Here is a 12,207-nt window from a genome sequence, read left to right as displayed (position 1 = left end):
TTTTGTACTTTTAGTGGAGATGGGGTTTCACCATGTTGGCCAGGCTGGTCTTGAACTCCTGACCTCAGGTGATCCACCTGCCTCGGCCTCCCACAGTGTTGGGATTACAAGCGTGAGCCACCGCGCCTGGCCCTTTGCCTGACTCTTCATCCCTGCCTCATGTGACCTGGAGATGGAGGATGGCCCCCGCGACTCATGGCATACTCTCTGCCAAGATCTGCAGCAAAAATCTCTGAACTTGTTTCCTATTGCAGTGGTGGATTGAATCTGTGCCTTAAATCTGAAGAACCAGGGGCTCCCCCAGGCCAGGTTTTCCCCAGGAGTCTGGGAGAAACACAAGGTTGGGGTCCCTGTGCCAGAGTGACGGCCAGGCAGGCATAGCCTATACCTGGGGCAGACACAAGCCACGGGGCATCTGCCAGTATGAACAAGTGTCCTGTGTGAGGGGCCCCCGGCCATGTGTTGGGTAACTACGGTTCAAGCCATCCACCAGGCGAAAGAAGTATTCTGTGAAAGGCACCGGGTCTAGCCCCATTCATTTCCCATTAGGGCAGGGCTGCCAGCTCCCACACACTGGAACCCCAGTTTATCTGGGGGCTCCCAAAACAGAACTCAGAGACAGCACAGAGAACAGAGGAAAACTTGTAAAGAGAACAAAAATTTAGAAAACAGAAAAGAGCTCTTAGAAATTAAAATACAAATGCAGAAATTAAAAATTCGGTAGAAGAATTAGAAGATAAAAACAAAGGGTCAGGCGCGGGGGCTCACGCCTGTCATCCCAGCATTTTGGGAGGCTGAGGTGGGTGGATCATCTGAGGTCAGGAGTTTGAGACCAGCCTGGCCAACACGGTGAAACCACGTCTCTACTAAAAATACAAAAACCAGCTGGGCATGGTGGCAGGTGCCTGTAATCCCCGCTACTCAGGAGGCTGAGGCAGGAGAATCACTTGAACCCAGGAGGCGGGCGCCACTGCACTCCAGCCTGGGCAACAGAGTGTGAGACTCCGTCTCAAAAAAAAGAAAAAAACTACAGAACAAACAAAAGGCTTTAGAGGAGGTGTAATTGCAGTGCACCACAGGGCTCGTCGCTGAGCAGTATTTACATACAGCCACGGAGGGGCATGGGAGCATTACGAGGGGTTAACACGTGGTGTCTGAGATGAACCCATGTGGCACCTACTCAGAAACACAGGACACACCTCTGTGTGGGGAAGCTTGAGAGTCGGTCACTGTAAGTTCCCCAGTATCTTGCTCAGTCTCAACTGCAATTGTGACAGGTTTCACAGGCCGTAAATCTCAGCGGCACTTGGAGAAGCCCCTTGAGAGGCTGCCGATCCAAGTGTTTGCCACTGCCCAGGCTCTTGTTACAATGGGTGGCGAAGCTGCAAACTTTACACAGCACTTCCATAACCTGGACTTAGGTCTCTACTTACTCTGGATCCCATCACCAAAAAGGTGACTTTCTGTCTAAATGTCTATAAAATAAACAAAGACTTCCCTGAAATATCCACCCATTCAAAGATCCTTGAGAATATAAATAAATGCCTGTGAAGGGAAATTATATTTGCTGCATGTGTACTGTTGCACTATTTAAGTTATATTCATCTTGGAGGCTGGTTCTTCTCACCAACCTGAGACATCAGCTCACTGACTGCACTCACAAGTCCTAATAAATCAACAGCACTAGCAACTTTGCAGTGTCTCTTAAATTCAGAAGTGGATCTGAAGGCATTCTCCATGAAAACATTTTTTTTTTTTTTTTTAAGGCGGAGTCTCATTCTGTCACCCAGGCTGGAGTGCAGTGGTGCAGTCTCTGCTCACTGCAACCTCTGCCTCCCGGTTTCAAGCAATTCTCCTGCCTCAACCTCCCAAGTAGCTGGGATTACAGGCACCTGCCACCAGGCCCAGCTAACTTTTGTATTTTTAGTAGAGATGGTGTTTCACCATATTGGCCAGGTTGGTCTTGAACTCCTGACCTCGTGACCCACCTGCCTCAGCCTCCCAAACTGCTGGGATTACAGGCGTGAGTCACTGTGCCCAGCCAAAAATATTCTTAAATGAAGTGATGAGTGATTTCAAAACAATGCAGTATCTCAATTTTCCCAATGATTTTCTCATATCACTTCTTTATACTTTTCTGTATTATTTGAATTTTCTTCCTAGCCTGGGAAACATGGTGGCACCGTGTCTTAAAAAAAAAAAAAAAATTAGCCAAGTGTGGTGGTGCACAAGTATAGTCCCAGTTACTCAGGAGGCTAAGGTAGAAGGCTCACTTGAGCCCGGGAAGTTGAGGCTGCAGTGAGCTGTGATCGCTCCACTGCACTCCAGCCCGGACGACAGAGCGAGACCCCATCTCAAAAACTGCAAAGACCAAAAGATGGGAGAGGAGTAGGATGAGTATAAAGTGCACAGAACTGCTGAAAGTGTCCTGGCAAGGACTGGAAATACACTGCGTCATCTTCCACTCTGACAATTAGAGCTTACGTCATGTTTTCAAAGAGCGCGCACATTCCAAAGCACTGCAGAGGTTTTAAAGAGAAAACATGGTCCCTAAGTTAAGTTAAAATAAATGAAACAGCAAGAAAGCATTTAAAAAGGCAACAATGAAGATGACAGAGGTTAGATCACATACGTTGGTTGAAACAGTGCACGTTAAACAGATGCATTAAGGCTCCGATTAGACAAAAAATGAAATCCAACTCCATGTATTTCTGAATGGCAACCCACATAAAGCGACAGAAATGTTAAAGGCTCAGCAGGGGCATACTGGGTGAACGTAAAAAAAAAAAATAAGGCCGGGCGTGGTGGCTCACGCCTATAATCCCAGCACCTTGGGAGGCCAAGGCAGGTGGATTGCCTGAGTTCAGGAATTCGAGACCAGTCTGAGCAACACAGTGAAACCCTGCCTCTACTAAAATACAAAGAAAAAAAAAAAATTAGCCAGGCATGGTGGTGGGCATCTGTAGTCCCAGCTACTCAGGAGGCTGAGGCAGGAGAATCACTTGATCCCGGGAGGCAGAGGTTACATGACCTGAGCTGAGATGGCACCACTGCACTCCAGCCTGGGCAACAGAGCGAGACTCTGTCTCAAAAAAGAAAAAAGAAAAAAAGAAAAAAAATCAGTCCAAGGAGACTCCTAGGCAAAAATTAAAACAAGACCCAGATAATCAGGATAATTTAATATTAATTAAGAGAAAAATTTTAAGTAAGGATGAAGCATCAGGAATCCCTACACACTAATCACCGTGTGGGAAGACGATCTGCAGGGACAGCCTCATTCCCTCGCGCCCCCTTGGCCATGAGGATCCCCCTCCAGGCCCTGGAGCTCCCTTCCCCTCCACTTCCATCTGGAGATGCTGCTGGCCAGGATCCTCCCCGGGTGCCGGTTGGAGGATGCATTGATCCCACCAGCCGTGAGGGGAGGTCCTGTGGGCACCTGGGCACCCACCAGCCGTGAGGGGAGGTCCTGGGCACCCTGGACATGGTAACTCAGTATTTTCCCCATCCGGTGTCAAGGAATAAACCAGCATCCGAGAAGCCAAGTCCCACACGGGACACTGGAGGCGCTGCCGCCCTCGGGGCTGGCTCACCGTCCACCTGTCATCCCTGAGCGCATTGGGCAAGGTCAGAAGAATGACCACAGTGAATTTGGTATAAAAGAAAGTTGGCTTTCAGCTCCTGTTCTTGCATTGCAGACAAGCCCACACCACTCCTGAGAGCTGGGTGCCCGGCCTGGTGCTCGAGAGGCCGCAGTGCAGCTGAGCACAAGTCCAAGCCAAGCCCGGTGCGCCCCAGCCCTCAGGCAGGGGAGGCACCGAGGCGCTGGACAGGTGTTGTAGTGCCGGGCCGGGCCCGCCTGACCTGCTCACCTGCTGACACCCAGGGGCCCTGGGCCTGACTGGCTGCCACTGCCTTGCCTTGTCAAGCTGACTGTGGACCAGCCCCAGCCTTGCCACGGGCCTTAACTGCCACTGCCTCAGAGAGGCTGACGCGGTGGCCTCACAGGTCCCTAGGCCCCGTGTCCGATGCACGTCCTGATTTCCTGCAATGCTCCCTCCGTTTTGCACCCACGCTGACATGCCACAAACACCTCTTCTCTCCTCAGCAACTCTGGTGGCTTTGCAGATCTTCATTAGCTCGCCTGGGATCAGACACTGGCCTGCGCTGGGGCCGGGGTCCTGCAACCATGGCTGTGGGCACCGCTGTCCTTGCCTGCAGAGCCGACCGCCAGGCTCTCTGAGAGAGCACCTGGTCCTGGCTTTCAGGAGGGGACACGTGGAGACAGAGGCAAGGTGGACGTGCCACTGAGTGACCCAAGCAGAGCCAAGATCAGTGGCAGATGGCGCAGCTGCCGGTTTCCAGGACAGTTGTAATCCTCGTCCCTCATTCGGCCTCTTCTGGTCACTCACATGGTGCGGGTTTCCTGGCCTCAACGGTGCGGACGGCGGGCCCCGGCCTCGGGCTGCCCTGGGTACCTCTTTTGCTGAGGTGGATCAGGGCCAAGGACGATGACTGCGGGTGTTGTGAGTCCTGAGGAGGGGCCCGATAAGGGTCTTCACGTGCCTGTCCAGCCTGCACGCAAGGGTCGGGCATTCCTACCAGGGCAAGGCTGCCAGGCTCCCTCAGAAACATCAGGGCAGGTGCAGGCCAAAGCGCAACCAGCCGTGCCAACAGGTCCCGTTCCTGCAGAACTGAGAGGTGCCGGCCTGGCCGCCAGCCCCATCACACCAGCTGCTCCAGGCCGTGACCCCACAGCCTTCACCCTCCTGGCCTCAGTCTGCACAAGGCACCCTTGGCCCCGAGGGAAAGCCCAGGCTTGGAGCCAACCCCTCCTGCCTTGAGAACAAAGGGGACCTGGTGGGCAAAATGGGAGATCTCTCCCCACTCTGCTGGGCTGGCCATGCTGTGAAAAGCAAGCCAGAGGCCTCAGTCCCTGCAGGGACAGAGAGGCAATGTTCACCCTGATCCGTAGAGGGAAGCACAGCCTGGAGACCCAGTGTCCCTGAGGCCCCCAGCTGCTGGGTGGGGACTGCGCTGGGGAACAGCAGCACAGGCAGGTCGTGGGGCTGGGGAGACTCTGGGCCAGAAAAGGGGTTCCTCTGTCCCTCGGGCAGGATGAGGGTCCGCTGGGCAGTCCCCAGCCGGCAGCAGAGACCCTGTACTCCGGATCTTTGCCGACCTACAGCAGGAGCCCCAGTGTCCCAAGGACAGTGCTGGACTGGATGGTGGAGCTGGAGGGTGGGGCCTCGCCTCATCCTGGGGGACTGCCTAGGGGAGGGCCCACCGGGCACTCAGTGTCCCCCTCGTCTGATCTCCATGTGGACCAGGAGACCCAGGTTCTCTGAAGTTTGGCAGCATTAGATTTGCCTGGACTCAATGTTCCTTCTGAAGCTTTCATCAGTTCCTTGTTCTGTCTGACATCCCAGCATTAAATGCTCTGCACGAGTCCAGCAGCGTCTGATGGCAGCAAAGCGTGATTGAAGTAGTCCTGTCAGGAGCTGTTGAGACAAACGCTCTAACCCCAACAGGAACGTCTTGCCAACCAACGAGGCAAAAACATACATGACGTTGTCAGTTGGAGTGCATAACAGCTATTTTATTCCCAAGTTGGGGCTGAAGTATTTATAATTGAGTTGCAGCTTAATCAACCAAGAGTGTCCTCTCCGGATGAAAGGACTGCCCTTCGTGGTTTCAGGAGGAAAGGCAGTTTCTCTGAAGTGTCCCTCCAGCCTCCCAGAAATCTGGGGTAAGAGGCATCTCCGCTGAACCCAGCAACGTGAATGAGTGCTCTCCTGACCACTCGGCGTTTGTGAAGTCCGTTCTGAACGAGGGTTGGTATTTTACTGTCAAGTGTTTGCAAACTGCCTTTCAAGCACGTGCCTTGCTCCAAGGTGTGAGGCTGGGAAGGACACGCTGCTGGGGGATCGCTGTCTAGGGCTTCTGCACCGAGAAACCAAGTCTCCCCAAGCTGGGTGTGAATCAGGTACTGTGGGAGGCCTGCCCAACACCCGGCCCTTGTTTGGAGGAGGATGGGCCCACCTTGGCCCTCACCTTCCTCTTCTAGCTGTGGCAAGTAAATGGAAACCCTCCGTGAGAGTCCACAAAGACCACCACTAAACAGATGAAGGGGTTGCCCCTTAGCTCCTCTCTTTCCTTCCCTGACTATGGATGCAATGCTGGAGCAGCAGCAGCCACTTTGAGACTGTGAGGAACAGCTCAGCATGAAAGATCCACTGAGGATGAAGGTGGCACCTGATGGCACCAGGTCCCCAGTGGCATCACTGAGCAGCTGGGCCACCTCCTGATGCATCATCACCCCAATTCAAGCTCCTCTCACTCTGATTGTTACTTGTAGCCAAAAGCATCTTCCCCACATGGAATTCAAGAGCTTCTCCTCTGGATCTGCTGCTGTCCCTGCAGCTCAGCCCAGCCTGCAGCTCCACCGTCCTCCCAGGTCCAGCTCAGCCAGCCTGCAGCTTCACCACCATCCCAGACCCAGCTCAGCCCAGCCTGCAGCTCCACCATCCTCCCAGGTCCAGCTCAGCCCAGCCTGCAGCTCCACCGTCCTCCCAGGTCCAGCTCAGCCCAGCCTGCAGCTCCACCATCCTCTCAAGTCCAGCTCAGCCCAGCCTGCAGCTCCACCATCCTCTCAAGTCCAGCTCAGCCCAGCCTGCAGCTCCACCGTCCTCCCAGGTCCAGCTCAGCCCAGCCTGCAGCTCCACCATCCTCCCAGGTCCAGCTCAGCCCAGCCTGCAGCTCCACCGTCCTCCCAGGTCCAGGGAGCCTGGCCAGTGGCCCAATGGGGCAGGAACTGGCAGAATCCGCCATTGCCTCAACCATCGACAGCCTGTGGGGTCCCCAATCAACAGAGAAGGCTAAGCTCTAAACTGGGCAAGAAGAGAGAGGCAGGAGAGCCAGAGGGACCTCTGTCTGGGACAGGACGGACACTCAGCCTTGCCCATGGTGTAAGTCTCGGCGGGGGTGACACTGGGAATCAGGGCAGGACTACCCAGATCCCAGCTGCCTCCATGGCCCTGCCTGAGGTCCCAGATGGTGAGTGCTGAGCCCCACTTTGGTGCCAGGAAGGAGGAAGGAGGTGCCCCCTCCATCCCTGTGGAGGGCTGGGGGAGATGCTGGTGTCGGCTGCAGTGTGGCTGAGGCATCCATGGCCTGGAATCCTGGCTCTGGTGGTCTCTGTTCACAGAGGAGATTCTTTCCCAACTGCACCCCTCACCAGTCTCACGTGAACCCCCAAGGTGGACACCCCTCGCCAGCCTTGCGTGAACCCCCAAGGTGGACACTAGTGGCCCCCACAAGCCCCTTGGGTTGTTCCTGCCGAGAACTCACAACCCATCCCTACAGGGGTGAGGAGGGGCTCTCCGACCCTGGATGGTCCTCGAGGCTCTCCCACAGGGCAGAGCCCTGCACTTCCTGCTTGGGCCATCCACGAGACGCTTCTCGTCCACCCCGGCCTGGGTGACCACAATCCTCCTCCTCACGCCAAACCCAGGACGGTGCCTCTGCGGTGCGCTCTCCCCAGACGTTCACCTCCTTCCCTCCTCATGTAGGAATGGACGCAGAACCCAACACCGCGCCCCTCTCTGGGGACAAGGACAGCTTCTCCCCCGAGCCCAGACCAGGCTGCGCCCCCTGGGTTGGGCCTGGACGGGTGAGGGGCACTCACTGCAGAACACTGCCCACCGCGACTGAACCACCGGAGTCACTGGACCTGCCCACTAGACCTCCCCACACGTGGCAGAGCTGAGCACGGGTGCGACCTGCCTTGGGCTCCGTTGCTGGGGCCGTCAGAGGCTCTCCTGAGTGTGTCCCGCTGCCTCCCATGCCCCCGCCCCACTCTGCACCCCACCCTCTCCACATATGCATCCTGCAAGCCCTCTCCCACCTGAAGCCCCTGCCCGCCTGCCCCGCACACTCCCGAGGACCTGAGCGTGTTTAAACAGAGTGTGTGTCACATCAAGGCGGAAGGACGGGAGAGTGGGTGACTGTCGCTTCTGCCGAATTTAGCCGTGTAAGGGTCTGTAGTGATCACAGCACCCACACGTGCCACGTTCCTCCACGCTGTCCACAGAGCTCCCAGGCCGTGTTTCTCCCAGGCCGACTTTCTGGCCTGAGGAAACCAGTTTCTTTAATTTACTCGCTTGAGTACCCTGGATCTGGACCCACATGTTGTGGCGGGAGGCCCGGCCCCATTTCAAGGTCACTTTTGCTGCAGAGGAGCCTCCTGCTCCCCCGTGAGTGGTCACCCCAGCAGCCACCGTGCTTCCTTCCCTTGGTGGCCCCAACAGGGGCCCCTCCTTGAGGCCCAGGGTTGGGTCAGATGAGCAGGCCCCGGGCCACTCACTCCTCGGCAAGACTCACACCTGCAGCCCAGCCTGCCGTGGACAGCCCCCGAGTGGCCATGACTTAACTAGGCCACCTCCCAGTGAGGCCCATGCCCCTGCCCAGAGCCCCCAGCAGGTCCTCACCTCTTCCTCCTCTCTGCTGCGCCCTCTGACGGGCGTGCACGTGTGCGTCTGCCGTGCTGCCTGTGCTCCTGGCCCTGACTCCTCTTAGCAGTTCATTTCTCATGCGTCTCTCTCCCCACTGTCTCTCCCTCTCTCTGTCTCTCCCTCTGTCTCTGTCTCTCCCTCTCCCCACTGTCTCTCCCTCTCTCTGTCTCTCCCTCTGTCTCTGTCTCTCCCTCTCCCCACTGTCTCTCCCTCTCTCTGTCTCTCCCTCTGTCTCTGTCTCTCCCTCTCCCCACTGTCTCTCCCTCTCTCTGTCTCTCCCTCTGTCTCTGTCTCTCCCTCTCCCCACTCTCTCCCCCTCTGTCTCTGATTCTCCGTCTCTCCCTATCTCTGTCTCTCCCTGTCTCTGACTCCATCTCTATCTAACTCTGTCTCTGTCTTTCTGTCTCTCCCTCTCTCTGTCTCTCCCTCTGTCTCTGTCTCTGTGTCCCTCTGTCTCTCCCTCTGCTCCCATCTCTCCTGTCTCTGTTTCTCCCTGTCTCTGTCTGTCTCCCTCTGTCTCTGTCTCCCCCTCTTTCTCTGTCTCCTCCTCTGCTCTGTCTCCCCCTCTGCCTCTGTCTCTGACGTGCCTTCTGTGTTCACCTGTCTGTCCCTGTGCGTGCTGAATAACACGTTTGTGTCTTTTTCTCTGTCTCTGTTTCTGGGCTGTCATTTTCTTTCTCCAGCTCCCCCCTCCCCGACCCTGTTTCTGGGTTCGCCTCTCTCTGAGCGGCTTCCTGGGTGCCTCCTGCGCCCTCACCTGCCAGCTTCTTTGTGTCCGGGGCTTGGTCTGTTTCTCAATACTTCTCTTGGGGTCTCTGCCAAGCTCTGTCGTGCTGTCTGGAGGTCCCCCCATTTTCCATCTCTGTCTCACTCCGTCTCACTCACACACATCCCGAGACAGCAACGATGAGGCTTGCCGGGTAAGGGACAGAGGCGCAGAGGCAGAAAATAAGGTCTCGCCTGGAAGCCCCCCACCAGCTCCCACCCTCAGCAGTGCTGGCTCCGAGCCTCATGTGCTCTGCAAAGCCAATGTGGGGTGCTCTGGGCAGCACTCAGCGTGGAGCCCCCTGGGGTCCACCAGCTGCCCCCTCTCAGCTCCACCACGCTGAGCGATGCCTGCCCCGTTGCTGCTGCAGGAGAAACTTTGGGCTGCCGTGAAACAAAAAGGGAATTCAGGCTGGTAATTACCCAGCTAATTTCAGTCATGTAGACAGCCAAATAAGATATTTCAGTTTTCTTACAAGCCCACCTCAGGGCCTGAATTAGCCACCTAATTAATTATCTGTAACAGTCTGGGACTCCCGGGGTGGAGCGTGCGTCCCTCCCAGCGCAGATGCAGGCTAGTCCCTGAATCACGGCCCGGTGATGCAATCATTATAATTAGACTCAACCTGCAGCTTACCCTTGACCACGAAATCTCCAGGATGTGGCCCCAGGCCAGGCTCAACATCTTTTCATTTAATTTGTGCTGAGTGGAAGCACAGTCACCCACCAGGAGACAGCCAGGCAGGCAGCTCCTCTACTGGGGTAAGCGGCACCTGCCCTCTGTCCACCCTTGTCCCTGGTCCCTCGAACCGGGCTGGCTCCCCCACTGCAGAAATGCTCCCAGGCAGCCTGACTCACACCCAGGTGTGAACGGCATCAGATCAGAAGACTCCCCTGTGGAGGCCACCCAGGCAAGACGTCTCTAGTGGTAGAATCGGGCACCGGCCACAGGTTCCCCCCACAGGAGTTCTGGGCACTGATGCCGCACCAAGGAGCTGGGGGAACATAAGATGGATGGCTCTGAGCAAAACTGAGACTCGCCAGGGCAGCCCTGAGGCCTGAGTTGACCCCATCAGCTCTGCTGGGACACGTCTGTACCAGCATGGCCCAGGCCCTGCCCACCTCCTGGACTAGGGACTTAGCCGCTGCCCTTGGCATGGTCTGTGGCCACAATGACAGCCTTGGCCCAAGTGGGGACGAGGTTCCTTTCAAATAGCAGACAGCAGGTTGGAAGGGGGCCTGCCCCCACCCCAACACACACAAAAAAGGTCGCACGTCCCGCCTGGGACGTGGTCGAGACACACAAGTTGTTCTGGGCCTTTTCCTTTGCTCCTGTAACCAGCAAGCCCTGGCTCCCTGAGGACGGCACCGCCTCACCCAAGTGAAACCCACAGTGTCCTCGCCAAATGCACAGGCCAGCTCTGTCCCCACACCTGTCCCTGAGGCCACCGCCTGCATCCTGCTCTCCCACTGCTGGGCCCTCCTCACCCAGAAGGAAGCCCCCTTGGGGGCTGCCCAGCCTGGCCACTTAGAATTGGCCCTGCAACGGCTATGCCAGGGTGCCCACCCTCCCCTAGGACCTGCATCAGCGTGCTCCATGGGCTCGGCCCCGACCACAGCAGCGGGGCAGAGTGAGCTTACAGGGCAGCCCCTATCCCACCAGGGACACCAGTTCTGGCTCGGGGACACGAAAAGCGCTGGGCTGGGGGCGCTGCTGGGCACGGTCCTTGCTCCTCTGCCCCAGGCTCCTGCGGAGGGCCGCGTGGGTGGCTGTGTGGCTGCAGGGGCGCTGCTGCGGTGGGCCACTTGAGCAGCAGCTGGTGTGGTGGTCTCTCCATGTCTGCCTGTCCCAGCGGCCCCGCCCCTCAGCCCCTCCCCACCCCACCTCCTGCTTCCTACCTCCCAGGGCCTGCTTCATCACGAACTCCATGGCGATTGCTCTGATTCCACAGCAGCTCCTCCAAGGGTCAGAACTCACATGCGAGTGTGGCCAGGAGTGAGTGTTCTTCCTGGGGGAGAGTGAAGAGGTCACGGGTCACCCTGAGCAGGCCCCTGCCTGGCCTTCCCCAGAGACCATCATTCGTTACCCCCTAATACCTTGTGGGCTGGACCCTCCCCCACCAGGAGCGGCTGCTTGGGAAGTCCGTTTGTGAGGGGTTTCTGCCCCCACACCCAAACCAGGACCCCAGAGGACCTGAAAGTGGTCTCCCCAGCTCCTGGGGTGTCTGAAGCCTCTGCAGGGAGGGCTGCTGACAGCTTAGGGGGTAACACTCAGAGGCGCCTGGCGCCAGGCTGCGGAAGCAGGGGCGGGGCCCAGGGGGCGTTTGAAGGTGACTGCTCTGCTCTGCAGCTCCGTGTCTGGAGCAGCGCCTCCTTGGTGGTCCAGAGCCCAGGGCGGTGGAGAAGGGTTGGGGGTGGGTCTTTGAGCGGGTGCCCTTCAGGGCGGGCTCTTGTGGCTTCTGACCAGGGAGGCTTGGGTCACCCTATCCCTGATGGCACTGCAGTCAGTGTGCCCCCCACATGACCCACGTAGAAGAGATCGGGGTTGGGGAGAAACTTCAGGGGGCTCAGCCTTCGGGGAACACATGGGAACAGGGACCGAGCACTCCCGCCTCCCGGGATGTGCATGGGGTGGGGTGGGGCGCTCTGGTCCCCTCTTGGGAAGCCGCTCTCTGAAATCACAGCAGCCGCAGTGCGCCCCCCGCGTTTGTGGGGTCTCTCCTATCAGGGAAACCCAGGTCCCTGGAGAGACACTGTTAGACGGTTCACCCCCCCGCCCTCCGCAGAGGAAGGAGACTCGCGCGGGGACTGGGAGGGCGGCGGGTGGGGAGCGCCCCTCGGAGCCTTTGCCGCAGCGCCGATTCTCCTCCAAACTTCTCCCCTGGCTCCCGCGGCGCGGGGAAGAAGGGCACGGCCGGGCCCCGCACACCCG

At 57.5% G+C, this 12,207-nt stretch overlaps 1 protein-coding gene across 3 annotated transcripts in view; it reads right to left on the bottom strand.

Moving 5' to 3' along the window:
• CPLX1 (complexin 1) overlaps positions 1–11,528 on the bottom strand; it is a 43,642-nt gene extending 32,114 nt beyond the window's left edge. Inside the window, exons 1-2 of one of the 3 annotated variants that reach the window (XM_011936798.1) lie at positions 11,363–11,528; positions 11,175–11,284 (exon numbers count right to left, since the gene is read on the bottom strand). In XM_011936798.1, the coding sequence (XP_011792188.1) occupies positions 11,175–11,205 (31 nt within the window). In that variant the 5' untranslated portion in view covers positions 11,206–11,284; positions 11,363–11,528. Of the gene's footprint in view, positions 1–11,174; positions 11,286–11,362 lie in introns of those variants that run through there. The other 2 variants (XM_011936797.1, XM_011936800.1) reach the window with 2 other exon arrangements.
• Positions 11,529–12,207: the final 679 nt, after the last annotated feature.

This window comes from Colobus angolensis, unplaced genomic scaffold (genome assembly GCF_000951035.1).
Source record: "Colobus angolensis palliatus isolate OR3802 unplaced genomic scaffold, Cang.pa_1.0 Scaffold157, whole genome shotgun sequence".
Lineage (NCBI taxonomy): Eukaryota > Metazoa > Chordata > Mammalia > Primates > Cercopithecidae > Colobus > Colobus angolensis.
The sequence above is the reverse complement of the archived record's forward strand: the minus strand, read 5'-3'. Positions and strand labels throughout refer to the sequence as shown.